We start from the raw sequence: 27964 nt of genomic DNA, 5'->3' as shown, positions 1-27964 counted from the left end.
ATAGAGACCCGAAAAGTGAAATTATTCTGCTGACCTGTGACAATATATTGTATAGGCTCCTCTTTTTTACCTGAGACTCCAGACTTCTGTCCTTGGATAGTTTTTCTTCAGTGATCTAAATGGTCAGACGTCAGTGTGTTGACAGGTTGTGATACTCTAAAGTTATCCCGCTCCGCAGCAGGTTACCTATTCAGCATAAGTTACCACGGTGATTTATCCCGGTAAAAAGATAACCAGCTATGTAATACTGAAAACCCAGAGTTAACTCTGAAGTTACCTCGCTAACTTCAAATCCTGCTTTGTAGTACAGGCCTCTGGACATTTGTTTTGGAGAGGAGAAGACCTCTGCGGATAATTTGGCTCCTGGTAAAAACCTCCTGAACAATGGAGTGAATTCTAACCAGGAGAAATTTCAGCTGGTCGCAATCTGCATTCTTTACCACTAGATCCTCCTAAATCTTACACACTGCTCCCTCAAGTGCCACAGTACTTTAAGAAGCTAATGTGTTGAAGTGAAGTCAAGCATTAGCATGTAGCTAATGCTACTGTCACAACCTCAAAAATTAACATCACCAAATATCGAGTTAATAAAATACTTTTTGTCTGCATGCTTTGTCAGCTTTTATTCTGAAGAACTGGTGTTACTGTATTACTGTATGTGAATTGTTACTACAAGGCCTTTCCCTCCTTCCTGTCTCCTGTCTCCTGTCTAGAGGTCATGCTATGCTCTGTGAAGCACTCCCTCTCAAGCGTAATTACATCACTGATTAATGTCAAAATTACATTTCAGGCATCGACTATCTACATCCAGACCTGGCATCAAATTATGTGAGTACCTCACTGTTATTGAATTTCATACTTTGCTTCATTTCTTTGAAGTGCTGTTAATAAGTGAAGCAGGGGTTCAGGTGCTGGATTTCATGGGCTGCAGTGTGGTGTGCCAGTGGCAGTGACAGGTGCTTTCCAAGTTGCCTTCATGGCTGCCGAGTCTCCTTGTATTCCTGGAGGACGCAGAGACAGGCAGACGGCCAGCCAAGCTGTTTAATGTTAATGCACACTGCACTGTGGCAGGCACAATGGCAGGCCGATCTGTCACAAGCAGAGATAATGCCAGGGTAGTTGGCGCTGCATAATGTGATGCTCTATCTCCAGAATACTGATAAAACCTTAAAGGACAAGAGGGATTGCTAAATGGAACAAGGAAATGCAGAAGGCTTAGTTTGATTTGACTATAAAATTTGCAGTTTTGCTGTCGTCTTGAATCGAGGATGCTTATATGCAAACCTCCCAGAGATACTGGTGTTGTGAAAGAGTGAGTCACGGTGCTCTCTTGGCCTCAGAACACCCCCTTTTGACAGTTATGTTCACGCTTTTTTTTTTTTTTTTTTTTTTTTAGCAAGAATCTTGTCGGAAATCCCAGGGTTCTGTGTCCTCATCTCACCTATTTGTTAGTATAATATTAAAAAGAGGAACCAAAGATTACACCGTGCAGGGTGCTCTCTGTTTTACTTTCTCGCCTCAGCTTGTGCACAATGAGCAATCTTTTCAAATGTGGCTTGCATTTTTTTTCTCCGATGTGCACGTCTCTGTAGTCTCACCACCACGTTTGCCTGCCTTCGCATGTTTCTTGCCTGTGAACAGACATGAGCCTCGGCCCAAAAATAACACTCTGCCTCAGCTGGGGTGATGCAGGAGCACGCTCTGCTGGATTGATGCATCATGCTGTGCATTACCGTCGTCATGGTGTTTCGCAGACCTACAAAGACCTCCTACTATCAGCCGGCTAACAACATGAAAATAGAGGAAAATATCATGTTGGGTTCGTCCGGTGTTTGAGTTCGATTTTTGAGTTGATTGTGTGGTTGTGGATCTTTGTTTGTATTTGCAAGGGCATTCTTGTTTTTAAGATTTCTCATTTGGTGTGATGATCATACTGTAACAGATGTACTTTGATACGGTGAGTCAATGGTGTGCGTCCTGAGATAAGAAATTTCTAACTTGGAAGTTCAATTTCATGGCACATTTACCTGCATATGCCAGTAGTTACAGAGCTCTAAATGCATACATAAACACATCAATAGTATAATACAAGTGATATTATAGCAGATATATGTTGTTGTTTATTCCCTGTCTTTAACAGTTTTTGATATCAGATAGCAGTAGTGGTGAAAATCAACTGGGAAAATGGTTTGATTTCTTTACAATACAATCATTATGGTGAGTTTGATCTAATTCCTGCAACAGAGCTACGAGTATACAGTTACTCTCTTTATCTCCGAGCTTGCCAACACCTGATCAATACTGGTATTGTGTTTGGCTACTACAATGTTGGGAGGATTTCTAAGTAACAGCAGCATGTCTCATAAAGAACCGTGAGAAAAGATCGGAGGTGTGACGTTTATTTTAATCAATTTTTACATCCCTTCGGTCGAACGTGTTGCTGCAAGTCTTAATACACCCCGGGAAGTTACCATGACAACATGTTGTGGTGTCACATTACCACAAAGTTGATCTTATATGTTGCTTTTGTTTGAATTTGTATGCGAGAGGGAGTAAAAGAGACAAAAGGCAAAAGTATCTATAACATTACATGATTTCATGAGATGTATAGTGTTGGGTGATCGTCATGGAAATGGCTTATGATGATGTTCACAACCGATTTTTCAGGACTAGATAGATGGACAGTGTCCGTCTTCGACCTTGTGAGACAGCTTCATTCATCTTTGACTCCTAAGCATCTTGCAAAGGACTTCAAGGCAAGGTCACATTATACAGCAGTCCTGCCCTCACCCTCCTAGATTATAGATTAGGTTATCAGCACCAAATGGACTTTAGAAATCAGCCATGTTAACATGATAAATGGCCCAAAGAGGGACACATGAGGGTGTTTTGTTTGTGTTTACTCCCCTTCTTATTGAAATCTAGTAATAAGTCAGGCATAAAGCACATCCAAAACGACATGACACGCTCCACTCAGGGTTTGAATAGTTGTCTTTTAGCGGTGGAAGAAATACTCACCCCTAAATTCAAAATGCTAAGTTAAAACACATAAATATTATCAATCAAAAGGTACTTATTCGGCAGAAAAATGGCTGCTGTGAATGATGTAGTATTATATATGACATTTAAATACATTGAAGTGTAAGAACGAGTTGTAAGAGCCACTTTATATGCAGTAAGGCAGTTTATGCCAGTAGTTCCCAACCTTTGGATTTGATCTGCAAAGGGTAACAAGCTAAATCTGGGAGTTGAGCGTTATTCATGGGAAACATGGTGGAAATGTAGGAAAAAAATTTTAATTCTGCTTATCCTGGAGGTTGCAGGAGGGCTGGAGCCTATCCTAGCTGACATCTGGTGAGAGGCAGGGTACACCCTGGACAGGTCACCAGACTATCACAGTGTTGATGCATAGAGACAGACAACCATTCATGCTCTCATTCCAACACATTTTCACTTCGATCTCTTCACATATCGATGTTTGGTTATGGACCTTCCATGTCCACATATGACATGAAAGATACCCTAGGTGCGTTGTTGACATTCTGGGACGCCATGTCAAGTTCTGCCTGTTACATGCTTCATACATTTTCCTGTTTCCCTGTAGTTCGAGCAACAGTCCGAGAGCAGGCAAAACCCCACCGGATGGTGTGAATAATGTCAGCTGGCAGAGTCACAAGTCAGATGGGTTTGGAACCACTAGTATAACCTTTAAAATCTGAAAATTATTCAGTAACTGCTCTTGATGTAGTGGAGTAAATAGTACATTATTTTCCTCTGAGATATAGTGGATTAGATGTGGAAAATGACAGACACTTTTTTTAGCCTAGCATAGAAAGAAGTTTTGCTTAAGTTACTGTCTATTAATTCCAATCCAAAAACTTTTTATTTGACTTCATCTGAGTCTATAAAGACGAGGCATACTGGCCTCCTCTATAGCAGCTATGAGTCACTGCTCTCCTACCTTTCGCTCTGAGGATGGTGAACATACGAGGGTTGCCGGGGAAAGGTGATGCGGCTGAGACCAGGTACAATCCATTATTTTGACCCCGGTTGCTCACAGGACACCGGAGGAAGAACAGAGTCTGATTGATAGCAGATGATATGAGCTTGAGAAGCACAGCAAGTGATTCATGGACATGCCCCCTGTGTCATTTATTACTGGGCCTCAGCACTTTTCACTCCATTTAATAATAAAAAATAAATTAAAAAAACGCACTCATGCTCCTGCTCCTGATGTGAGCACAAAACCTGTTCGGGAGCGGCATGTTCTCTCTGTGAATACTGATAACGTTTTCAAGCCAAATTTTACACTTTCTACACTGCTGGTGTTGTGCCACCTGCTAACACTTTATTTTATTTTTCCTTTGACATATAGGAGAGAGAAGAGATAAGAAGTAATTCCAAAGAAAGAAATAGTAAAGATGGCATTTACCCTTCTTTTTATGATCACATCTCCTTAAACAATCACAGAGGCATGAACCTTTCTCTACTGCCGCTTCATCATCGGCGTAAGCATTGCTACTTTCCTCCATAGTCACCTGCTCTACATCGTGATAATTACAGTGTTTCTCCATTGGGTCAGTAAGCTTTTGCCGTTGTGCATTTTCTTTGTCGCTGACTGAGTCATCTCGTCTAAATGTCAGCCAGCAGAGCTGTCGGGCCCGAGTGTGGAAACAGCCCCCAAGATTGATCCGATGTGTTCAGTCCTACGGCTAAATGAGCACGTCTGTGGCTCCTCCATACTCATGACCACACGAAGCACCTGTTACTGGGTTACAGAGCAAAATAGATTCCACTCCAAGTGACATGAGTGATGGGTAAAGAAGAGATTACAGCAGATTGCGGTAGGCTGAATAAGCTTTGGAAGTGTGTTCCAGAAAGAGCAATGAGAGTGAGACTTTCCCCGAGTGTGTCTGTTGAATCCTGAGCCCTGTGTGTGTGTGTGTTCTTCAGACATGGCTATCTGGTAATTATGTTGACTGCATTAATGTCTCTCTGGGAGATGTGCGCCTCTTGCAACTTGTTTCTCCTGCTTTTCCGCTGCCATTCGTTCTGATCCTATTACTTTTGACCATGTGGAATTAAATGCTGGCAGTGATTCAGCCATTATTTTCTCAGCTTGAAATGCCCACTGTGACCACACATTATTCCGGCATCGCTGCAGAGTAAAGATTTTTTTGATAGCTTTGGGATGTCTTCTTTAAAACAGTTTTAACAAAACACTTAACATTGCAACCCTCTATTTATTACAGTTCTGTCATAGCAAAGGAGTAGATTGAATCACGGTACTTGGGCAAATTTAATGACTTTAGAGTCGACCTGACAATATCACAAAAGGCTTGCTGTCATGACCCGTCAAGCTCCTGAGCTCATGTTTATTTGTCATCCCTGTGTTTCCTGTTTTATTTTGGTAACCAATGTCTCGTCTCATTTCCCACGTCTTGTCAGGTTTCCCTCCTTTATGATTACTTGCCCCGCCCCTGTATCTCATTTTCTCCCTTGTCTTAGAATATTTAAGTCCTTTAAGTCCTTTGTTGCCTGATCATCTTTACCTTCGAGTGACACTTCCAGTGTTTCCTGTGAGTGTATGTTTGACAGTTTTTGCCTTTTTGAACACCCTTTCTTCCTGTTGATTTGGTGCCTGATTAAAGACCTCAAGCTTTTTTTCTCCAGTCTGTGAGTCTGCTTTGTGAGTCCTTCTTCAGTTTGTTTCGGACACTTGCAACTCGACTTGGACTTAATAAACACAAAGAACTCGTTACTTTTCTTGGACTTGAGCCGTTTGACTTGAAAATACTTGATATCTTCTGTTAAAGAGGAGAGGTCTGCTGTCACAGGCATTGATCAGAATGCACAGCCACTGACATTTTCATCTGGCATACACAAAGATTCACTTTCAAACTGAAGAACTTGTAGTTAAACAAAAAAGGGAGGGGAGGAAGCAAAAACAAGTGGGTAATGAATCAGAACTGCCGCCCCATGTGATGATGATGAAAGGATGAGTGAAATGGTGTTCAGGGTGTAAATAGGAATGAACAGGTGAACTCAGTTAGGTTAATAAGTGAATAAAGAATGAAAGAAACTAATCAGTGCTAAAGAAAGAGGAGGGAGGGAAGTGAGGAAAAGAGGTGTCAGAGAAGGAAAAAATAGAAATTGTCACTACACCTTCCCCCCAAGCAATATGGGAAGATAAAGTTACAGCCATTTTTCAAATATGAGAAGAAAGACTTTCAACAAGTCAGGACAGAAACAGCACTTCTTTTTTATGATTAATTTTCTGACAAATTGACAGGCCTTCAAATTTTAAAAAGCATTCATTATATTTCTAAATTGAATATAATGTTACTCTGTTATTAAAATGGCATTACATTTGGTGATAAGAGCATTATGACTTTTTTATGGAAGTGTGCAGGGCTTTGAAGCCAGTTTTCATAGTGGCCAAACAGTGCAATTCCGCTGTCACATGATGCCCTGTAGCCCCACAGACTTACATGGTGAGAGAGATGTCTCTAAATCAGTGGATACGTTTTTAGCATCACAACCCCCGTAAAAAGTCTGGTTTTACCATTGGGATTTGATCCAATTGTTGCGAAAACATTTGGATTGAATTATTTTCACCCATTTAAGATGGTGGAAGTGGATGGCTCGGCTGATGGAAGCCTCTGGTGTGCCTGGTCTTAGGGCCAACAAACTGAACTTCTTTGGCTTCGTGCACCACTGAGCAACCTTCATAGTTATGAACAGAGCTCCACGTCCAATGCTGTATCCAGTTCTCAAAGTCAAGGACTTGGGACTTACTTTGACTTGCAAATCGATGACTTTGTCTGACCTCTGATTCATACCACCTCTAAAACTCACAAATTATCATGCTATATTTGTTTAATATTTGTACACATTAAACAAATGTGCTGGTAGGAAGATTTTGCTAGCGTTGACAGAGCTAGGCTAGCAGAGTCCCCCTGTTTCTTGTCTTTATGCTAAGCTAAGCTAAAAACAGGAAGCAAGGCTGGCTATAGCTCCATATGTACTGTATAGAAATGACCGTGGTATTGATTTTCTCATCTCACTCTTGGCAAGAAAGTGATTAAGCATGTATCCCAAACTGTTGAACTATTCCATTAAACTGTGTAGCTAGGTGTACCCATCAAACTATAGGTATCAGTATTTCTCACTGGGAAGCCATGTTTTGGAAAAATCCATCCAGGTGCCACAGCAGGCTGTGATAAGGTCAGCACTTCCCCATGAAATGCTCCTCTCTGCTTTCTCTCCTTTTGTTTTTCTGTCTCAATGTTGTTGTTTTTGTAAATGCATCCATTCGGTCCTTTCAGAATGCCGACGCCAGCTACGACTTCAGCAGCAATGACCCGTTCCCATTTCCACGCTACACAGATGACTGGTTCAACAGGTAAAGCTCACCCAGTGGACCCCTGTTTATAAATACACATTCGGTGTGTTTCTGTGTGCACATGAGTGTGTGATCCCCGGAGTCTGGCAGCTCCTCTCTTCGCATAGCTCCAATAAGACATAATAGTGCAGTATAAATGGAGCTGTTGGCCAACACAACACCACAGAAAACATGATGCCTGTTTTTACGCGCTCACTTTGAGGAGATAAAGGGAGATAACGGAGGACGAGCACAAGTCTAGTCTCCTCTCAGGGTCGCAGTGTTCATAGTGGCGACCTTCTGTCTGATAAAGCCTTATCTGGCTCCCATCTCCCAGTCACATCGGGTGATCCACTGCCACGGCAACACATGCCGAAGAGAGGAACAAAGAGGTGTGTATTCTTCCTCTGCCTCTCCTCGTGCCTCCATCTGCTCAGATGTATCAGTGTGTGTGCGCGCGTGTGTGTGGGAGTGAGAGGGGAGTATTTGGGTTTGCCAGTGTAGCAGTTGCTGACTGTCGGGCGCAACTCGCTGGCTAATCAGCTGGTTGTTATAAATAGCTGCCTGTCTGTAGCAAAGCATGCTGGGAGAGAGGGGTTGACTCTCTGCAGTGTCGCTGTGGGGAGTGGAGGGATGGAGCGATAGGCACACATCACATGCTGCACACAGAACACTGATATGTGCAAACACATTCAGCCAGACTCGGATGAGTGATGGCGAAATGGAGGGATAAATCTTGGTGCTTCTACCTGAGCTAATGTTCCTCAGGTCACAGAGTGTTTATGCTAATTTTTAATTGATTTATGGCGGGGGAAAATGCTAAACCTCTTTCCTCATTCTAGTCTGGCACAAAGTCAACAAAAGCAGGAGTTGCATCTAATCTGGGGAATCTTATCTTGAACTTAACCCACAATATATCCTTTGTAAATTCATGTAAAGTCATGCAAATCCCATTAAGTACATTCTCTGCTTTTTTTCTGATGTCACCAGTCACGGCACACGTTGTGCTGGAGAGGTGTCTGCGGCAGCCAACAACAACATCTGCGGCGTGGGAGTCGCCTACAACTCCAAGGTGGCAGGTGTGTGTCATATTTGAGCAATGAGCATAGCAATGAGCTGTAAATGATGTTAGAAAATCACATTTCTGATCACAGTATAATGAAAGGATCAGAGGTGGGATGTATGCATACAGTATTGTGGAAAAAATGGTGCTGCATTGTTTGGTATTGAACCACATTTAAGCAGCATTCCTCTACTCATACGATTACTGCAAATTACTGCAGAGTGCAGTTCGAGTTCACATAGCAAGAGGACAACACCATTAATCTGGAAAGCTCCATGTTTCTGTTTCATATAGATTTTTCTTGAGGTTTGCTCTGGGAGTTACACATGAGCAATACGAAAATGACTATTGACTGCTTGGTATGTGTGCTTCTATGATACTAACATCACTGTCCTGCTGTTGTCAAGGTGTCAGGGGTTAAGATGCTATAAATGTGTTGTATTGTGCTGTCTCAAAGATATAAAGCTAATATACAATATGGTGAAGCAATAGTAACTGGAATTTGAATGTCAGATTCATATGGAGATGCTGCTCTCTCAGGTATCAGGATGTTGGATCAGCCCTTTATGACTGACATCATCGAAGCATCATCCATCAGCCACATGCCCCAGGTTATTGACATCTACAGCGCCAGCTGGGGTCCAACTGATGACGGAAAGACGGTGGATGGACCCCGAGAGCTGACGCTGCAGGCTATGGCTGATGGTGTTAACAAGGTAAGGCCATGTTAAACCCCCTGTGCACCGGGTTTTTAGAATAATGTGCCAGAAACTAGCCAGGATAAATTGTACTGATTTGTTCCACTTGTATCAAGTGACCCTTTACACAGTGTGTGTAATTTGCTTCGGTAGGTTTTTAGTCTTGTTTCTTCCTGTTGGTTTGACTGATGACTGATGTCGAAACCAAACTGCCCCATGGGGACAGTGAAGCTCTGCTCTACTGTATGCTATTAATACAAAGATGAAAAGGTCTGCACTCTGAGGCTGCTCTGGGCTCTGTCAGCCCAGTTGCCAGAATAAAATGTTGGCATGGGACGTTTCTGTAAACCGAGGATATGTTACATTTGTACGTACAAATGCTAATAATTGGTTTACATAAAGACGTTTATTTTGTTTTACTGATGCAGGCAAATACTAATTCCTTTGCTCAGACTGCATTAAAAGTAGTGCTATGATGTTGTTTGTTACAATCAACAAGGTGCACGCAGACTCTGGAAGACGTGGTAAAAAGGTGTTTTGAAAAATCCAGGGGATGGAGGCTGAGGAGAGTAGGTTGACGGCAGGGAAGCAAACTAGGTTGGAGGAGTGCTGCTGGCTGGGAGTGTGGCAGAAAACAGGCAGGCAGGCAGTGATCCTATGACACAGAAAAACACAAGGCAAGTATCCACGAAAAAGGTACACAAGCAAAAGTCTGAGTTGAATTCACAATTGAACAATTGCCGGAAGTGTGACTATACCACAGTGATAGACTCAACGAGCTGGAGAGGAGAGATGATGTTTTATACTACAGGGTTGATTACTGGATGGTTCTAAGGTGAGCAGCAGAGAGCAGGTGAGTTGAATGGATGTAATCAGGAACCTAGGAGAGTGAAGGAGGTGCCATGCCCACGGCACAGACACACAGGAAAACTAGTGCCACAGCCAGGGCCGTGAAAGTGATGAATACAAATACAGACCCCAACAAATGTACAGCAACAATATGTAACACGAAGCCCAAACCAAGCTGCTCCAATAAACAATAAAAAGGCCAGATTGGAAAATTAAGTAGTTTTCCTACCTATTTGAACTTCATTCTGCGTCTCCCTGTTGCATCAAACTCCTGCAGAGTGGCCAGAAATGTTCATCATACACTGACCTCTGGCTCGTGACATGTGCACCAATCATCAGCATCCAAATGTATTTGCGTCATAGTGAGTGGTCACAGCCAAAAAACGCATCTCAGGCTCATTCATCAGTAAAAAAGAACCCAAAGACACGATGTGCTGCTTTTGTCACAATTTTATTTTCAAGATAGGATTTTAAATAATTGAAAAACATGTACGCACAGTGCAATCCACTGCTCGCCAGTACACAGCCCAAGTGTATGGGGTGACACCTTGGCAAGATGGCTGCCAAGTAGCAGACAGCAGCACTCTTAAATAAGAGTTCAGGACATTTCCAGCTATTTGGTGGCAGCACAAGCATTTTTTTAAACAGAAGTTCATGAAATGTCCAGCCCTTTTTGTTGTGACATTTTTTAATTTAACAAAAGTTCGGCACATGTTGAGCCATGTTTGCGGCCACCAAGTTGGATATTTTAAGGTCAAACATGATCTTTACCTGACCCTGTGTGGTTTTTGTGCCTAAACCTAACTACACTTCAACCACAGCATAAAATTAAAACATACAAACGTAACTTGTCCATGGTTTGCAGAAATGTAACGGCAATTTTGTTGTCAATGTTGATGCTGATCGTACAAACAGCCAGTTGCGAGGCAAAGAATATAAATGGGCAGTCAATCCATCATCATCACCTGTAATGTGTGACACTAATTTTAACTCCACAAGAATGTTTTTCTGATTAATTAATAATTGCCCCCTAAAAGTCAGAGTAGAGTTCGAGGGCTTCTGGAACTGATTAGGCATTCTGGTCTTGCATGACAACACTTCAGCATGGTGAAAACTCTCGCAGACCTGCAGACTTAAACGCAGGCCCTCAGGTTGAAGGGCAGTCTTCTTTGACACACACAAAGGTGCCATGATAACAATGCCACTGCCAATTATTTGCTTGATTAATCATCATGCACTGCATGCAGGCAGGTGTGGGTTGCTCTGAAATGACCCCGTTTCAGGCAGGGTAGCTGAGTAGGAGCAAAGCTGACTGTCATCTCCGATCATGTAAACACAACTAATCAAACAGCCACTCTGCGATCTGCCACTGAGATTCTAATGATCACTTATATAAGCAGCTTCTGTGTAGGCTGAGCATGATGTGCACTGTACAAAAGAGAAAAAAAGGAAACATTTAAAATTAAGAAGCACATTATGTTAAATTAACAACTGAGTCAGACAGAGCGGCTTCAAGTCTGCATCTTAAGCATAACTGCAAATTGCCACCGATAATGGAAATAAATGACACGGAGTGCCGTGCAAAATTAAAGCACTTTGTTTGGATTGCGCGGGAGACAGAAAGCAGAAGGCCCAAAGCTCATAGGTGAGCTCAACGGTGCTCAAACCTGTCTTTGCAATTCAAATAGAGAGCGACATAAATAAGCACCGTGAAGGGAAGAACATGCCACTCCTCCTCCACTTGATCTTTTGTTCTGTGGGGAAAACGGTCGGCCTTTTGTAGAGACAGGTGCAGCGTATGGTGAAGAGGATGCTCTCTGCGTGGAGCCACAGTCAGTTGTTTCATGTTTCAAGGCACTCTGTCAGCAACAAAGATGACATTTTACTGTGTGTTTAAATCTACAGAAGGTATTATGCTCCGTTGCAAAAAGGAAGGACATAAAATGCTTTAATTTTTTCATGCCTTCATCACTACTGTAATGCCTTTCCACCTGCTGTGACTAAAAAATTATATAATAGCTCTGATGTGCTCAGAATGCTGCAGGAAGCAAGGCTGTCACAGATAGGACCTTGTATGCTTGTGTCTCCATTTGTTGCCTTTCATTTAAATACATTTCAACCATGAACGTCCTGTTATCTTCCTTAATTCAGACTTTGTCCGTAAGGCTGTGTTCCTGTGTCCTGGTTAAAGATGAAAGGCAGTCAGGTTTTTACCATCAGCTGTGGCTTGATCTGAGAAACTCAAGTTTATACTGTAGCATCAGTATCATCATGTCTTCTTTAAATTTGTTTTGATACCACTGATTTATAATGTACCACCGCTTCTTTTGTTTTTGCATTGCTAGTTGCTAATTTGTCGTTCGTGTCATCCTTTCCTCTCCTGTCCATCAACTTTCCCCAGGTCTTTCTTCCTTTCATTAAGCACTCAGCCCCCAAAAGACAATAAACCCTACATCCAGCCAACAGACACAAATAAATCACCTCACCATCTTGATCTTTTTCTATGTACAACCACGGCCTGACGACCCAAGAGGTCTGAAGGGATTGTAGTCAGTGAGCAGTGAACTGGGAAGCCCAGTTATTAAGGAGCCGTATGCGACATTCAGAGAATGAATATAGCAGCAAACAACTATTTGCTGGTAATGGTGCCCTGAAGTCACGCTCCCTTTGTGTGTGTTGTCATCAGAGCTTCTCTGTTCTGGTAGCCGGTGATTCATGTTAGTTCCTGTGAGTCCCTGGGTGTGTGGGTTGGCTAATTGTACGGCCCTGCAACATTTCCACCAAACACTTTAGGTATGGTACCTTTAGAACCCTTCAGACATGGTACCTAGACCCTAGCGTTTCCACTGTAAACAGTACTCTTTAATGTGGGCGCGGTTGTCACTCACTGCTCCGTCCTGCAATCACTGTATTCCCTCCTTTATCAGTCTGCACCTTGTTTATCGTCCACAGAACTAGGTTGCACACAGACATTTTCAGAACAAACTAGAACAGGCTGCAGTGAGAGTCTCTCTCCATGGGACTTTTAAAAATAGTAGGTGTGTGCATTTAGTCCTCCTCAGGCAAGCTCAGTGTTGCCAGAGCCCACAGGAACGACGCTCTGCAACACTTTTTTTTTTTTCACTAAGTGAGGATTGGGACAGTACAGAACGGTTTCATTGGTGCCATCCACAACTTTTCACAGTGGAAATGGAAAAAAAAGTGGACCAAACTTAACTGTACCAAAATGTTCTGCTTGGTGGAAATGGGGCTTTAGGCAGTTAACGCTGATAATGATGACTTATAGTGGTTGACTACCATCTTCATGGAAGTGTAATGCCTACCCTCTTATTCCTACCCAGGTTAACACTGTTGGCTCTGTCAGCACTGTAACAGTTGCTGGCATTGTTCGCTCTGTTAGCACCGTTAGCTGCTAGCTGCTGGCTCAACCACTTCCACGTTGAGAGCCATGTGCAGGCAATCCTGCCTCAGACTCTGGATCATAGATATGCTCTGAATGTTGCATACAGCTTCTTCAAGTGACTGAAGCACTGGAATAGCATGTTCAGCTGTACATGCATGGGTAGGGTTTGATTGAGTGATAGATCCCTAAATTAAATGTCTTTTGCAATCTATTAGCTGAAAATGTCCCTCCTTACATTTTGACATTTTGTCCTATTTTTATAATTCTGATTCCTTATTTAATCATTTGGAGTTAGATCATGCACATGATTAGTAGTCTAATTTCACCCATGTATGTTCCACCACTAACCAGAACTGTGATAATGATGATGTTTTAGGGACGTGGAGGAAAAGGCAGCATCTACGTGTGGGCATCAGGAGATGGTGGTAGCTATGACGACTGCAACTGCGATGGTTACGCCTCGAGCATGTGGACAATCTCCATCAACTCAGCCATTAACGACGGACGCACGGCCCTGTACGATGAGAGCTGCTCCTCCACCCTGGCATCCACGTTCAGCAACGGACGCAAGAGGAACCCAGAGGCTGGCGTTGTGAGTGTGTTTGTGTTAAATACATGTTTCACCTGACTGAAAAAGAAATCATCTTAAACATTAAGTTTATCAAATCTTGTTGACAGTCCCTGAAGTAACCTTTGACAGTGGGTACGTACACTTTTAGCAAAGACAGCTCAATACATTTTCGTAATATCTTTCAACGATACGTCCTCATTCATGGACTTAACTGTAAATAGCTTCTTTTCAGTTGGCCCAGCAGGAACTATATACAAAGCTTTTCAGGAGGTTGGATGAGACCAGCCTGAGAGGCTGTTACGCTGTAATTGCTGGCTGGTTGTGAAAAATGGGAGTTTGGGTGGAGGAATAGCTCTTCTGTGATTACCTCCCTGGACTTCCAGATGCATCATTTTGCTGTAGATGCTCAAGAGCACCCGCTATACTGTGTTGATCACGGCCTTTGAGGAAATGTAAATTGTTATTAAGGGAAATATGAAAACGTTTTTATGGACTCCTCTGTTATTGGTTCTTACTGCTTTATTTTTACCATGACAAGGAAAACCATCAGCAGAGAGTTATAAGTTGAAACAACAGGAACTGGCTCACAGCTATCTGAGCATTTACGTGGAGAATTGTGTCACCAGTGCGTGATCATCAAAAAAACAGAGTGGATGAGTCACTAGAATCAAAAAGAGACCCTAACCCTAACCCCATCTTGAAAACAGCACAACAGGTGATACTTACCACCTTTTATTGACAACAAATACCTGACCTTGATGGTAAGTGTCCGGAGAAGGAATGCTCTTTTATCTTAACGTGCAATCATTGAGAATATCGAGTGATGTTCCATACCATGCATGTGTGCGAGCAGAATTTCCCAGGGTACAAAGGCAGCGGTGTTTGTGTTTGTGATTATGCAAATCACCTTTGGCTGTTGACAGAGCCACGGATCTTCCCTAGGGGTTCCCCTCTAATTTCAGTCAATCTGTTATCATTTCTAATTAAGCGCCAAATTAAATAATTAAATGCTTATTCAGTAAATATAAATATAACTTGCCTGCTGATGTGTTTATATAACAGTTCAGCCAATGTACACTTTGCACTCTAATTCATCCTTTTCTGTCTTTGTTCTTCAAATTATATGTGAAGCAAAAGGATCATATTGATTGTGGACATGTCCCTATAGAATATTTCACACCCTAAATGACAATGTGTATATTAATTACTCACCCAGTGTTGAACTGAATTTGTAAAGAAAACATGTTTCTCGCCTCCACAGTGAACGAAGAATCCAAAAACGGAGGAAATTCTTGATGAATTGAAGGCATAGGTGACCACATTTAACAACAGAAGTACTATATCAAAGCATTTGTTTACGAACTCTCACACAACCCATGCAGTATAATATAAGCCACATTTATCCAGACAAGCTGTTCTCACAAACTGTATGTATGTTTATTCTACGAAAAGTAATGCATACAAATTCGTACATTTTTTGAAAGGCTGAGATCATGTGACCAGTGCCCTGACGGTAGTAAACAAGGAAGCAGTCTGACACAGTCTTATAAGGACGCAGGTTAGGGTGGTTAGACCTTACCCTGGGAAGGTCCAGGTTTCCTGTGGAGGCGTGTTTGGAACTACGTGAACTTTGAGTGAACTTAAAGTCATTTTAAGGTGCTTCATTGCCATGTCTCTTTTCCTAAACCTATCCACAACAACTTTACTTGCCTATACCTAACCCTGTATCTTTCCAAAAATTACGTAACTGTACAATAACGATGTACACCTCATTCGAGGGGCGCTAATTGGTGGGATATTATGTAGTGCATGCATTTTTTGTAGGCTATCATATGAACCGTTCTTTGAGAACATGTTGATCCAGACAGGCCTTTAAGATGGGGACCTAAGCTGAAAGTGAAACTTCTGTAATCTCTCTCCAAAGCCCGACCCCACTGACATAAATGGAATTTTACCTTGCTTAACACGAGAGCTACTGGTCTACCACTACTCAGTAGTTTGCTTGTGTTATTGGGTGACTTTGGTGAATCTAAACTAACCTGTAAGACACCGAAGTCACACAATAAAACAAACAAACTACCAATCGAGGCAGTGGTAGACCAACAGCTCCTGTGTTAAGCGAGGTAAAACTGGTAAACTTTACTTGCCTATACCCAACCTCTGTATCTTTACATTTATTACGTAACTGTAACTGCACTAATTCATAAGATATTGTGTTGTGCATGCATTTTTCCTTGGCTATCGTACAAACTATTCTTTGAGAATATGTTGATCCAGGCCTTTAAGATGGGCAACTGAACAAACAGTAAAACTCTCACAGTAAACTCTCTTCAAAGCCCAACTCCAGTGACAAAAACAGTCATTTTACCTCACTGAACACAGGAGTGTTCACCACTGCCTCGATCGGTAGTTTGTTTGTTTTATTGTGTGACTTTGGCGTCTTAAAGAGTTAGTTTGGATTTACCAAAGTCACACATTAACACAAAGTACCGCATAGTGGTAGACCAGTAGCTCCCATGTTAAGCGAGGTAAAATCACTGTTTTTGTCAATGGAGTCTGGCACTGAGGAGAGCATAGTCAAGTTTTACCTTTAGTTCAGATCCCTGTCAGAAAATGCTGTTCTCTGAGAAGTACTAACATACAACTGGGTAAATAAGACCGAGATTATACTGCACAAGAATTTTCTTTGTTTTTGGATTCTTCGTTCAGGCATGCAAAAGAGGTTTTTTTTTTTTTTTATCAATTCAATTTAAATACAGGGTAAGTATTTGATATGCAAATGGTCATTTGGGGGGTGAAGTATTCCTTTAAACTGCAAGTGCTTAATGAGAAAATTGTGTATTAAATGTCTGAGTCAGGATCTTAGGGGCTGTGCAAAAATAGGAGGGACAGAGACAGAAAAGGGAGACAATTATGTATTTGCTCTTTTTGTTGTTTGATAGGGTGGTGTCAGTTTTGTGGGCAAGAAGGGGAGGATGTTGAGTGACTTAATGATCCTGTGATTTGGTTATTTCAGGCCACCACAGACCTGTATGGGAATTGCACACTGCGTCACTCAGGAACATCAGCAGCAGCTCCAGAAGCAGCTGGTGTCTTTGCTCTGGCTCTTGAGGCTAAGTATGTCGTCACCTTGCTCCTTCCACACACATGCAATAATTGATGCAATAATGATTGTTGATTTAGATCAACTGTATGTATTAAACATTATTACATTACACATTTGATTTCTCTGTGTTGAAGAAAGTGCTGGTCAGAGGGTAACAGTCTACAATAACATTCTGTCAGCCGTTAGATTCGGATAATTTTTGATTTGGGAAAAAAAACAACTGTTTGCATGTTATTCATTTATGAGCATTTCTTTTCAAAGTACAACCTTGAGCTTTTGTATCGCATCAATGTCTCTGACTTCCTCCATCAATGTCTGTACTCAGATCCCTTTATAGTTATTTTCTGTGTGTGTGTCTGAACTTCTTCAAGGCACGAATCAGCTCTCCACTTTTCACACAGTTGCTTATTTATCACAATCTGAGGCCGAATGAAAAGCAAAGCAGCGCTTATTCCGTCGCCCACAAAGTACAGACTCTATGTGCCTGTGCCAAGGACACAAATCACATTTGGATCAGTGTATATCTCAGTACAAGACTGGAAAAATACAGTTTATATACTATATGTTTGTAGCAGAGAGGATGGGATGATAAACACACTGCAGTGCCTGAAAATTGTGTGTAGGCTTATGGTGATACAGAAGCTATCACTACTATTAGTGATGTTTACAAGAAAGTGTTAATTGTGTCATATTAACACTGTGGTACAAGGTGGAGTTTATTTTGTAATCCTTGTGAATTCAGAGCAAATTGTTCCTTGTGGATCAGAAAAATAATTGAAAACATATGCCACTTAAGTAAACCCGCCCACACATAATTAAACCAATATGACAAATCTAAAACCTGGAGAATTACTGCTTCTCAGATCCCAGAGGGGAGCCGTTCTTTTCTCTCAGATGCTTCATTTCTCACATTAAAGTGCTGACAAGATTCTGCTGCCATTAACTGACACCAGTTAGTGGAGCTGAGCAAAGAAACACTGTTTGCTCTGCACACACAATAATGATGTTGCTGTTGGGGGGAGCGGATGCTCGCCCTGTCCGGTGGCAAATAACCCACGAGGCTGTTAGGACGGCTGCACGGCCTTTTTACTGCCCAAACACACTTGAACCAACGGCAGGAGTCAGTGAGTCAGCCAGAACAAAGCTGTCACTACACAGAGCCAAGATAATGGAGGGAGACGCAGACAAAGGCAGCCATCTGCCTCACAGTACAGACGCTATGATGTTTAGATAATTGAAAGTGTGTCATTAAGGCAAAACCATGAAGCAGAAATGTTTTAATATTAGTTAATGTTGTTTTTTTCCCCCGCTACCATGTCTACCAGTTCTAATTAACAATACTGACTCTCCTCGCTGTCCATCCCAGCCCTAACCTGACATGGAGAGACATGCAGCACCTGTCAGTCCTGACTTCCAAGAGGAACCAGCTCCATGACGAGGTCCACCAGTGGAGGAGGAATGGCGTGGGTCTCGAGTTCAACCACCTGTTTGGCTACGGTGTCCTGGACGCTGGGGGCATGGTGAAAATGGCCAAGGAATGGAAAACCGTGCCTGAGCGTTTCCACTGCGTAGCCGGATCCATTCAGGAGGCCCAGTGAGTCACATTTCCACCCATTTTTACTTCTTTTTTTCTTTTTTAAATACTATACCTAGTGCATGTTACATGGAATCACCACATATTTTACAATTTCAAACCTTCACCAAGATGCTGAGAGAAAAACACTGCTGAGCACAAAAGACACACTCATCTAATTACTGAGTTATCCCACTAAGGCTTAATTCAATAACAGATATGCGATGGGAGTGTCCACTTCATAACCCAGTAATATTTAGATTAGCTGCTCAGTCTGTCTGATGGTCCTGCAGATTTATAACGACATAGACTGATGTCCTGACAGGCCGTGTTTGTTAATCACTGCATTACTCTTCTGACATCTGAATTGGATTTCTGTATGAAAGATTATGGTGAGTATCCCTCACAGACTTGTTGAAGAGATGCTCAGAAGACATCTAGTGGCATCTAGTTTGCAGGGTGATGCATGTGTAAAGGTTTTCTGTGCTCAGAGTATGATACTTTTGAGAGAAGGACTATAACATTGTTTGTATTACACATGAAAACTTCAGTTTGTACACAATCAAACACACTTGGTCTGGTGCGACCTGTAGCTTATGGTGGCTAATCTTAGCTAATGTCAGCAAACTTTAGGTAACTATTGCTGTTTGATTTACATTCCTGGGACAGTTCACTGACTGTATTAGGGCCTGTTTATATGGTTCTGCATATTTCTGAAAATGGGTATTTATCTTTGCGTTTGCACCTATCATTTACACGTAACCGGCGTTTTTCTCAACGAAAACAGATTTTTAAGAACACCTTCCAAAGTGAAAGTTTTTTTAAAAAAAAAAAAATTGGCGGACATATGCGGGGTTGTTAACGTTTTGTTAGCACTTTTGGGACTACTTACGAGCTACTACTTACAAATGAACTTAGCACTGCTGCATCAACATCACCGCTACATCGTCTTCTGTGCCGAATATTAGTAAGTGCATAGCAGCTAACTATGCTACATAAGGTTAAAATGTAGTTTATCATTGTTGTTATCACTAGCGCCAAGAGGAAAACAAAACACTGTGCATGCATAACGTTCTTCTATGGCATATCGCCACCCACTGGCCTGGCATGCTAATTGCAGCAAAAAGCTGCCATTTTTGTGTAACCGTGTAAACAGGGATATCGTTTTCACAACTGATCGTGTAAACCCGGAATTTTTTTTACACAGGATAAATAAAAATCTGTTTTTATTTGTATCGGCATCCGTGTAAACAAGGCCTTAATCTTCAATACTGGTACAGCCCAGGTGGCACCGCATGTCAATATGACATCATCAGACAGATGTTAAATTTTGGTTGAAATGAAAATCAGGTTGGCAACATTTTAAATGTCTAACAACATGAGAATTTCATGTTGTGTGGACCCTAACATTATGAAGCTTTGCAGACGTTGAGTTTTATTCTCCATACCCTGCGACTAAATGTCATGATTCTATGTCAAAATGTCGTTGGCATGAGATGTTCAGATAAAGTTGGTTATTGGTTACCTAACAACACAACTTAAACTGACAAAATATCATCATCATCTGTCACCAGTATTCTATATGAAATTGGCATTGGCATTAAAGGTTGTCATGTTGGTCACCCTAAATTCAACTAAGTATCAGTGTCTAATGATGTTGGTGGCCACCTGGAAGTCGTTTAGCAAATTTATTACAGATGCTATACATTGGATTAGAATTTGGCTTCATAATACAGTTGTCACTTGTAGCTGCAGTAAAGTAACCTGGATTCACTTTTGTGACATCACAACAAGTTTGGAAGACAATCCTCGTCTACCTATCTACTTTTGCTCTCTCACACTTTTCTATCCATCTAACCCTTTGGCTACCACTCGGACCCCAGACGGCACTATTACTCCCACGCGTAGTCTCAAGCATGACCATCAGGGACTGTAACATCTAGTCCAATTTCCAACTTACAGAATGTGGAAACTACTGTAGACACATCCACATAGCTTTTCTTCTTCGTTTTTTTTTACTGAATTGAATTGAGCACTGCATACTTGTTCACCTTGCAGTGAAGTAGCAGATACCTTGTGTCTGATAATTGCATTTTTTAAACTAAAAAAAAAGATTGCGTTCTCTGAGGAAGAAGGAGCAGACGTAATTTTAATCATGTGTAACTTGGCAAGCAGAGTATTTAAATGTAAAACATGTCTGGAAGGGCTTCTTAAAATATTAACTAAAACAGATAGCAAATGCAAGGTTATGTAAAATCTCTGCCACATGGGCTTTGACAAAAAGGTTGTAATAAATATTTATAAACTAAATTTGAATCCAAAAATACAAACTAAAGAGTCATTACTAAATGCCTTGTCAAGCTAATGGTACCTCAGTCATTTGCATGCCTCCCCGCTGGCGACAGCCATGACTGGATTTATGTTTTGGGGTTCTCTGTTCATCCTATTCTTGTGAACGCAGTATGTCAGGAGGGAAAATTTGGCACAAACGTCCACTTGGACTCAATAATGAACTGATTACAATTTGGTGGTCAGAGGTCAAGGCTTCTGTGACCTCACAAAACATGTTTTTGGCCGTAACTGAGGAATTCATACACTGATTTTAAAGACATTTTGCGCAAATGTCTAACAGGATAAAGTGATGATGACATTTTATATCCAAAATGTCAAAGGTCAACATCACTGTGACACCATGATGTTCTGCAAAAACACTTCTCTGGCTCTCTCTCGTTACTCAACACTATAACTCGGGAACAGAATGGGACACCTTTTGTCAGATTGAATTGCGGACAGTAATATTGGGTGTCCACCCTGAAACTGTGCTGATGGTTTAGATCTTCTGAAGATGTGTGTGAAGCCTCTACTTTTTAGAATTTGTAGCATCTTTGCAGCAACATCCACATTTGAAGCATTGCCTACTGTCATATAAGTCTGGACGGACATGGATTTAAACTGCAACTTGACTGGTTGGTGGAGGCAAACAACTGTGGGGCGGTCATTCTAGTTTGAAAAGGAACTATGTCTTGTATACTGCATAAAAATTCCTTTAAAATGACTTGATTTTAAGCATGAGATATTCCCCACATGCTTTAATGTTCACTCCTGCTGTCAGGCCTCTGGGTAGAGTAGCTTTTTGATAACAATCCATCTGGCCTCTGCTTTGGAGGAGATCCTCAGAGCTCTGCCCTGCATCTTTCATTCTCATCCTTCCTGTATCCACTCACATTAAGTAGTATCTCCCCTTGCATCACCCTATCTTCCTCCCTGCATCTCCTCCATCCACATCCTTGCCATCACTTTCATCTCTGTCCTCCCAGCCTCCTTCCCTGTCAGCCTTTCCTTTCCCGCTCATCTCCTCCGTCCCCCCTTGGCTGCCTCACGAGGGCTCCGCCATCCATCCATTCATCACATCCTGAGGCTTTGAGCTCCCGTGTGTGATGCCTGGTGGTTTCCTGTGGCTAGCCCTCTTATTCGCTCTAATTAGAGTGCCACAAATAGCCCAGCATGGTGTGCCCTGAAAACACTGTCAATTAGACTGACTGACAGCCAGAAAGGGATTCCAGGTGGAGGTGTTCATGTCTGCAGATGTGTGCGTGAACTAACGCTTTCACATGCATTGTGTAAGTGTCAATGTGTGGGTGAAGATAAAAAAAAAAGCAGACTGACTGAGGTGCGTCTGTGTATTTTTTTGCAACCATCAACATCTCCAATTCCTTATTTTAGTCTCTAATCAGCGCTCTGCAGACAATGCAGTCAACAACATGGTGTGAAAGTGGGCCTGTGTGTGTGCCTCCTTTGAGAGCACTGACAGATAAAAAAGGAGCATCCCTTAAGAGTCATGTGCTTTTATTGCATCCCCGAGGATTTCACATGCAAATGGTGGTGAGGACTTGCCCTATTATGCAGAGTGGCTGTGCCTTTACACGTTCCATTGAAGAAAGTGGCATCAGCTCGTCAATCGGACATGGACGAACCTTAAATATCCGAAAGAATAACCCCTCGTAAAGGTGGTATTTATGAGGGAAAAATAACATCCCTGTTTCTCATCAGTTCACTGTTTCCACAGCAGCACCACAGGGCTTCTGCTGCTTCTATTGTGGTACAGATATAATTACAACAAGCCCACCTCTGATGATAGTGTATCACCAGAGAAAAGCAATAAACACCAGCATAGCCATGCTTGCAAACACACTGCTCAGCATTGATCTGATAGCTGCTCTGGATGGCTGTGGCTTACTTAGCTGGAGGAGAACTTCTCATTATCAGTGAAGCTGGCACACGGTGCCCCACTGTGCGTGTGGGGTTGTTTTTAATCTACGCTGGTCCTGCCCTTCAGAGGCATCCCTCTCCCTGCTCTATGACCGACTGATGTAATTACTCCGAACATTATCTGATAGGAACTGTGCACCTGCTGCGCACAAATTGTTGTGGGGGTCAAAGTGAGATCTAAACCATAGACTGTATAAATCTGGACATATTCACTCCCAGGTTTAGTTATAAACACACTCACACATTCTAATAAACTAATTATAGTGATTAAACATAAACAGTAATGGCACTTTTAATGATAATGAAAATGGAGAAAAAAATGAAGTGGCGGCAAATTGCAAGTTTGATAAATAACTTGCACTAACTGAAGTTGTCTCTTTATATTTTCTTTCTGCACATACAGCCTACATACACTCACTGGCCACTTTATTAGGTACACCCTTTTGCCTTCAGAACTGTCTTCATTCTTCGTGGCACAGATTCAACAAGCTTCTGAGAAAATTTGTCAGAGACTTTGGTCCACATTGACATGATAGCATCACACAGTTGCTGCAGATTTGTCGGCTGCACACCCATGAAGCAAATCTCCCCTTCCTCCACATCCTATTGGATTGAGATCTGGTGACTGTGGAGGCCATTGAAGTACAGTGAACTCATCATCATGTTCAAGAAACCAGTTTGAGATGATTTGAGCTTTGTGACATGGTGCGTTATCCTGCTGGAAGTAGCCATCAGAAGATGGGTACACTGTGGTCATAAAGGGATGGACATGGTCAGCAACAATACTCAGGTAGGCTGTGGTGTTTAAACCATGCTCAGTTGGTACTAAGGGCCCAAAGTGTGCCAAGAAAATATTCCCCACACCATTACACCACCACCACCAGCCTGAACTGTTGATACAAGAAATTGAGACTCATCAGACCAGGCAACGTTTCGTCCAATCTTCTATTGTCCAGTTTTGGTGAGCCTGTGTGAACTGTAGCCTCAGTTTCCTGTTGTTAGCTGACAGGAGTGGCACCTGGTGTGGTCTTCTGCTGCTGTAGCCCATCTGCTTCAAGGTTGGACGTGTTGTTGGTTCAGAGATGGTCTTCTGCAGACCTTGGTTGTAACCAGTGGTTATTTGAGTTACTGTTGCCTTTCTATCATCTTGAACCAGTCTGGCCATTCTCCTCTGACCTCTGGCACCAACAAGGCATTTTCACCCAGAGAACTGATGCTCACTGGATACTTTCTCTTCTCTAAACCCTAGAGATGGCTGTGTGTGAAAATCCCAGTAGATCAGCAGTTTCGGAAATACTCAGATCAGCCCGTCTGGCACCAACAACCATGCTACACATGTCACTTAGGTGTATTTAATAAAGTGAGTGTATGTGGAGTCATTAGTAGAGTTGTTAGTAGAAAAAACAGTTTAATATTTGGTTATTTCAGACGTCTCAACATGCAGTGTAGGGCGTAACTTAGTGTGAAACACCCCGCTGTGAATTGTTCTGTTTTTCTGGGAATAGTAATTTGCTTCATCAGCCCTCAGCAGCTCACCTCTCTGTGCTCAGCGTAGTGCTCTATTAATCATTTTTCAAACTGAGTGCTGTTCCAAACGTCTCTCTCGCTCACTCTCTGTGTCTTGTCCCCGTTGCCTTCTCTCCACCCCCATTTCCCTGCTGCCTGCGGTGTAGCCTTGGCCTCTAATAATGTTATTAAGCCTCCTCATAGCCTTTGGCCACCACCCCTGCCCTGCTGTGTTCTCACTCTTCCTTTCCATCACCCAAAGAGACGGTAACAGCAGTATGTCATCCCTACCATGAAGCAACAATACTTAGATTTGCCTGCTTTTACACTCTGCTGTGGACAAATCCGTTGTGACAAAATGAAAAAGGACCTCTTTGTGCACTGAAAAGGAGCTACAATTCAGAGGTGGTCAGGTGTTTACACGTATAGTTTATTGACAACATGGCTCAGATTTACAGCTGGCCATATAATAAATGCTTTTCTACAGTACAGTTGTTTAAATTCATCTAAGAGGCAGTGAGGTATTATTGGACATCGTTCAAAGTTTTGTGTTTGGTAAAATTGTTGTTTCTAATTAACAATTTATCAAACAAAAGTGTCAAACGTTTGCTGTTTCCAGCTGCTCACATGTGAAAATTTACTGGTTTTCTCAGTTTTCTATTTGTTTTGAGCAGATTTTTGTCGTTGTATTGAAATAATTGATCCATTATTATGATTATATAAAATATCATATAATGTTCATATTTAAATGTGGGCAAAATTTTAAATAATGAGATGACACATTTCTTTAGATGGTCATCTGCACCAGGCACGCTACTGCAAGTGTTTACATTACATAGCCTACACTGCTACATGTAGCTACATGCTAACATCAGGGCAAAATATAATCTTGGTTGCTGATGTTTTTCATTTTTCTCTGATTTTTGATCATGTTCCTGCTGCAACATGTCTGGTTGCAAATATTTTGGTTTAGAAGCCTTGTGACTTTTTTTTTCTTGTGGTAGAAAGTGCCACCATACGCAGTCATTTCCCAGCTGCAAGTACAATGCTACATATAGCTACATGCTAATCAGGGAAACAAGTGCTCCAGAATACTCCCTGATTTCAGATCGTATTCCTGCTAGAACATGTCAGGCTGTGAAGATTTCGGTTTAGATGCTTTTATTGGGGATTTTCTTGTAGAAAATGCCGCTATACTCTGTTAAAGTGCAGAAAACCCTGAATCACTGACCAGTCAGAGCAGAATGGGCTTAAAAAGACAGAGGGCCGAATTCACAAAGAATGAAGACTGTCTGTTCAACGCATCAATATCTTCGGATGCCATTAAAATAATAATGATTATAATAATAATGTCAAAATATTATTTACAGACTGATTTAAAAGACGATCACTGCTGCCACGATCACTGGAAAGTCTGGGCTAGAGGCTTCAACAGAGGAGCGCCCAGTTTGCACCAGCTTTCTAAAGACGTTATTTACTTCACTCAAACTGCGTGTGGCTATTAGCGCTGGTGTTAATGAATTAGACGTTGTTCATCAATGAGGCTCATTTGCATAGAAAGGGGCAATTTTTGCGCCAAATATATGCATATTACCTCATTTAAATACGTGCAAATAACACCGGAGCACCGAGACGCAATCTGCTTGGCAGCGCAGTTAGTGGAGCATTTCACCCTCTGCGCGTGCTTTGTGAATTAGACCGTATCTGTTTGCTCCATTTTTACCGGTTTAGCGGCCGCAAAAGTCACGCAATCCTTTTGTGAATTCAGCCCAGAGTGTTTAAGACAGAGGGTTAATACAGGTGTTCCAGCATAGGTGGTATGAGGAAAACATCAATCAACTAATCAATCATAATTTATTTGTAACATGAAATAATACATGATACAACTGCAGTGAAATGGGATCCCATTATCTCCTTTGAATCGTGCAGTGTGATGTAGTCCTTTCTTGCGTCTTCTTACATCCTTGACTGATGTCTAATAATTGTCCATGATGCCGGATGGTTCTGGTAAACCATGGTTTCTGGTTGTCCACACATCCCAGCCGAAATGAAGTGATTTTTGAACATTAAAGCATGTAAACATGTTCTAGTAGAAAACCCAAAATACAAATACAAGAGCCCTTTAACATCAAATTTTGTTTAATTTTTCAGAATTCATATTTAAGTAAATGAGAAAATATGAATGCTACATATAGCTACATGCTAATCAGGGCCTAAAGCCATCTTATTGTGGTGATAATGTGTCCATGTTCCGTCTTATTTCATTTTGCTCATGTTTAACACTGATGATTGACTTTTATCTGCCTCTCTGATACACAAATTTATATTCCTCAATCTATTTTTTTCTTCTCCAGTAAAATCCAGTCTGGCAACAAACTGGTGCTGGCCATCACCACTGAAGCCTGCCAGGGGAAGGACAACTTTGTCCGCTACCTGGAGCACGTTCAGGCAGTGGTCACCGTCAACGCCAGCCGCCGCGGCGACCTCAACATCAACATGACTTCGCCCATGGGCACAAAGTCCATCCTGCTGAGCAGAAGGCCCCGCGACGACGACTCCAAGGTGGGTTTCGACAAGTGGCCCTTCATGACCACGCACACCTGGGGCGAGGACCCCCGCGGGACCTGGGTCCTGGAGGTGGGCTTTCAGGGCGAGGAACCACAGCGCGGAGTCCTGAAGGAGTGGACTCTCATGCTGCACGGAACACAAAGTGCCCCTTATATAGACCAGATAGTACGTGATTATCAGTCCAAACTCGCAATGTCCAAAAAGGAGGAGCTGGAGGAGGAGCTGGATGAGGCTGTAGAGAGAAGTCTCAAGAGCTTGCTGAGTAAAAACAACTAAATTCCCATCTGCATGTTGCCGACTCCTTCACTCTTATCTTTCTCCCTCCCCGCAGTCTCGCTCTATCCTTCTCTAAATCGCCTCAGTTCTTCTCAGTCTCTCATCATCCTCCCTTTTGTCTACCTCTCTTCACTTTGCTTTTTGTTATCAAGTGTTTCAATTAGCCCCCAACCTTCAATGAATGTTTCTTGTAATCCAGTCATGATAAAAAGTGTAACCTTTAATAATCTGTTCTACATAGACAAAGAAAACTCTATCACCTGGATTTTTACACTCAACAGAACTGTACATAAAGCAAATATAATCCACTCTCTCATGCTCTTGCTTTAACTGCCCTGCACCTCTCTTCTGCCAACTGTTGTACAGTTTGTGACTGTAAATGATTTTCTGTGTCATTCTACTTAAAGTTTAATATCTTGCAAACAGAGCAGTGATACTTCTTTCCGTTTATATTTTTATGTGACATGCACTGTTTATATATAAACAAGGAGAGGAATATGTGATTCATTTTGCAGCCTGTGGTCCTCAGTTCATATTTCATAATCTTTGACATATGCTATAATAAATCTATTCAGCTGTTTATTAAAGCACTGGAGTGATTTGCAACACACCACCGAGCATACCGAGTAAAAGTCATCTCAAGGGCCAAAACTGTGATACAGAAACACAGAAAATTATGACAGAAGACCGAGGATGTG

At 41.9% G+C, this 27964-nt stretch overlaps 1 protein-coding gene across 1 annotated transcript in view; it reads left to right on the top strand.

The window, feature by feature from the left end:
- pcsk2 (proprotein convertase subtilisin/kexin type 2) overlaps positions 1-27853 on the top strand; it is a 40699-nt gene extending 12846 nt beyond the window's left edge. Inside the window, exons 5-12 of the mRNA XM_033613441.2 lie at positions 791-828; positions 7329-7405; positions 8375-8463; positions 8988-9163; positions 13774-13989; positions 16985-17085; positions 18441-18668; positions 26777-27853. Coding sequence (XP_033469332.1) covers positions 791-828; positions 7329-7405; positions 8375-8463; positions 8988-9163; positions 13774-13989; positions 16985-17085; positions 18441-18668; positions 26777-27266 — 1415 coding nt within the window. The 3' untranslated portion in view covers positions 27267-27853. The remainder of the gene's footprint in view (positions 1-790; positions 829-7328; positions 7406-8374; positions 8464-8987; positions 9164-13773; positions 13990-16984; positions 17086-18440; positions 18669-26776) is intronic.
- Positions 27854-27964: the final 111 nt, after the last annotated feature.

This window comes from Epinephelus lanceolatus, chromosome 17 (assembly GCF_041903045.1).
Source record: "Epinephelus lanceolatus isolate andai-2023 chromosome 17, ASM4190304v1, whole genome shotgun sequence".
Classification (NCBI taxonomy): Eukaryota; Metazoa; Chordata; class Actinopteri; order Perciformes; family Serranidae; genus Epinephelus; species Epinephelus lanceolatus.
The sequence above is the reverse complement of the archived record's forward strand: the minus strand, read 5'-3'. Positions and strand labels throughout refer to the sequence as shown.